This window comes from Pistacia vera, unplaced genomic scaffold (assembly GCF_008641045.1).
Source record: "Pistacia vera cultivar Batoury unplaced genomic scaffold, PisVer_v2 Contig650, whole genome shotgun sequence".
NCBI classification, from domain to species: domain Eukaryota; kingdom Viridiplantae; phylum Streptophyta; class Magnoliopsida; order Sapindales; family Anacardiaceae; genus Pistacia; species Pistacia vera.
In genome coordinates this window covers 699,944-702,472 of record NW_022196502.1, presented here as the reverse complement: position 1 = coordinate 702,472, position 2,529 = coordinate 699,944, and the positions used below count along the sequence as shown (strand labels likewise).

Below are 2,529 nucleotides of genomic sequence, written 5' to 3'. Positions count from 1 at the left end.
TAACCTATCTGTCAATAACAAAGGCTCGAACTGTGGTTTGGCATGAACCATAAACTCAGTTAACAAGAGTCAAATACTTCACACATTCAAATACTAGAACCAGAAATTGAGTTTCTAAACAGCATCCAATCAACTTCAAAATAACTTTGTGACTCATTTGAGATGCAAATACAGTGCTACTAAAACCACATTGGTGGGGATAAAAGGAACTAGGCTGAAACTTCAAAATAGAAAATGGTCGATCCTGTAGAAAACCTTTATACAATGAATAGCCAGATTCTTCTACTATAATTTTCTGTTTATCATAGTTGTTTGTTGCCATCTCGATCTCTTTAGCAGTGAAGCAACAAAAAAAAAAAAAAAACTATAAATGGGGACAAAATTGAATTTCACTTGAAACAAGTCAGCCAAGAAAGTAAGTGATCCACCTACTGATCTTGTTATAGCTCATGTATAACATAATAAAATAAGACAATAACTCCTTTTGTTTTGAGTAGATTATGGTTTAAATACAAATCTCATCAACCAAGAACATTCTCTACAAATACCAAGCATGTGGATATATGTCACAGCATCTGTGCTATATAAGTATATATTCTTGTCTCAGAGGGATTTCATGAGCAAGTCAAGTAAGAGAGAGGGTTCAAGTGATTTCAGATAATTTTTACTTGGTTGAATTGGTTAGAGATATGATCATACAAGAAGCCCTCCAACTTTCGAGCCTAGCTCTTATGTTCATCAGTAGGCCGTCCTCTCATAGCTTAACATCTTTCCATTTTCCTATCTCGAAACAAGACAACAAATTAATCATCTCAAATCTATTTTCCCAGCCCCCAGGTTCCTTGACTTGATCATGAAATCTCTCAGAGGCAGGACCTGAAAGACAAATCTTGTTCTTAACCAAAGTATAGTGTATGTGAGAAAGTGACAATATATACAGAATTAAGGAAATTCGGGAACAATTTTTTTTTATTCGTATAGTTGAGTAGTTGACCATTGGAGCATTATATTAGTTAGGAAATGTAACATCTTCTTCACCAAGAAAGAGAATCTTGTTGTGGTTGGTGACTGATTCATGTCTATTGATAAAAGAAATGAACACAACTTTCTGAGAACAAGCAAGAAGAAGAATTTGAACTTGTAGGGTATTCAATGGACCTTGAGGATTAATCGAGATATGTGCAAGATGACTCATTCACTCCGATCACCAAAAAAAAAAAAAAAATTAAAAAAAAATAATAATAATAAAAACAAAATTTGTGGTAGAAGCTTACAACGATGAAGCATTAGTTCTACACAATTTGGGTCTCTATACTTTAAGCCACATGTGATAAATACATGGTAGCAGTATTGTTTCTTAATTATAAAAATGGTGAATAGATGGTCTATAGATTTGACAGTATATGTAATTATCTAGCAATAGAGTTAAGTACTTCTATAGAAATAAAAACAATATATGAATATCAGAACAAAATTTATGAAGAAAGTGAAGATCGATTACAAGGGTATTCCACCCTTCATAAATACATGAAAATTCACAATTTTGTAATTAACAAATAGATTTATACATTTGCCTAAGTTGTTTTGCAACACCAATCATTGTTGGCCTATCTTCTTCCGAAACAGAGCGACAATTTAAGGCAAGCTAAGTAAAAGCAAGCAATAGCTGTTCTTTTTCTGGAGACAGTTCAATACCAACAATTATGGGATGTATGTTCTGCTCGATGCATTTCTTCACATGACCCTCCAAATAGTATTCATCTTCAAAAGTATTAATCATTTTACGTCCAGTCAAAAGCACAAGCAGCAATGTGCCAAACCTATAGACATCCAACTTTTCATTGAATTTACCTGTCCAACCACACTCAGGTGCAACAAATTCAAACTTACGTGAGGCTTTATATTTTACGTGAGTTTCACCTTCTGGAATGGACATGGAGACTGAAAAATCAAACAATTTGGCAACATATTGTTCATTGAATACAATAGTCGATTGATTGATCAGTTTAAAAACAATGGGTCGAGGGAACCCAGAATGGAGATATGCAATTGCATTAGCTATCTCTATAGCAATCTTTAACCTATATGTCAATAACAAAGGCTCAAAATGTGGTTCACATGAGCGATAAATACGATCAGCTAGAGTCTCGTACTCCACATGTTCAAAAGGTATAATGGGAGCTTGAGTCTCTAAACAACATCCAATCAACTTCAAAATATTTTTGTGACTCATTTGCAATGCAAATACAACGACATTTAATACTATATTCAGTTAGGAAATGAGAATTAGGTAAAATTTTCATAACAGAAACTGGTTGATCTTATAGAAAACCTTTATATATTTAATATTCTGTTGATCATAATTGTTTGTTGCTATCTTGATCTCTTTATCAGTGAAGCTGCGAATTGGATTACATTTATTTTTTAGAAGACGCAATTAACTCTTTCAATAAAATTTTACCATTCAGCAGAAATGTTTCCTGTTTTTGCCTTTTGCTTCCTTTAAAAAACGAACACATCATCTAACGT

At 33.1% G+C, this 2,529-nt stretch overlaps 1 protein-coding gene across 1 annotated transcript; it reads right to left on the bottom strand.

The window, feature by feature from the left end:
• Positions 1-1,645: 1,645 nt before the first annotated feature.
• Positions 1,646-2,233, bottom strand: LOC116111824 (non-functional pseudokinase ZED1-like). The gene has a single exon (XM_031397974.1). The coding sequence runs from the start codon at positions 2,231-2,233 to the stop codon at positions 1,646-1,648; it is 588 nt and encodes a 195-aa protein (XP_031253834.1).
• Between the last annotated feature and the right edge of the window lie 296 nt (positions 2,234-2,529).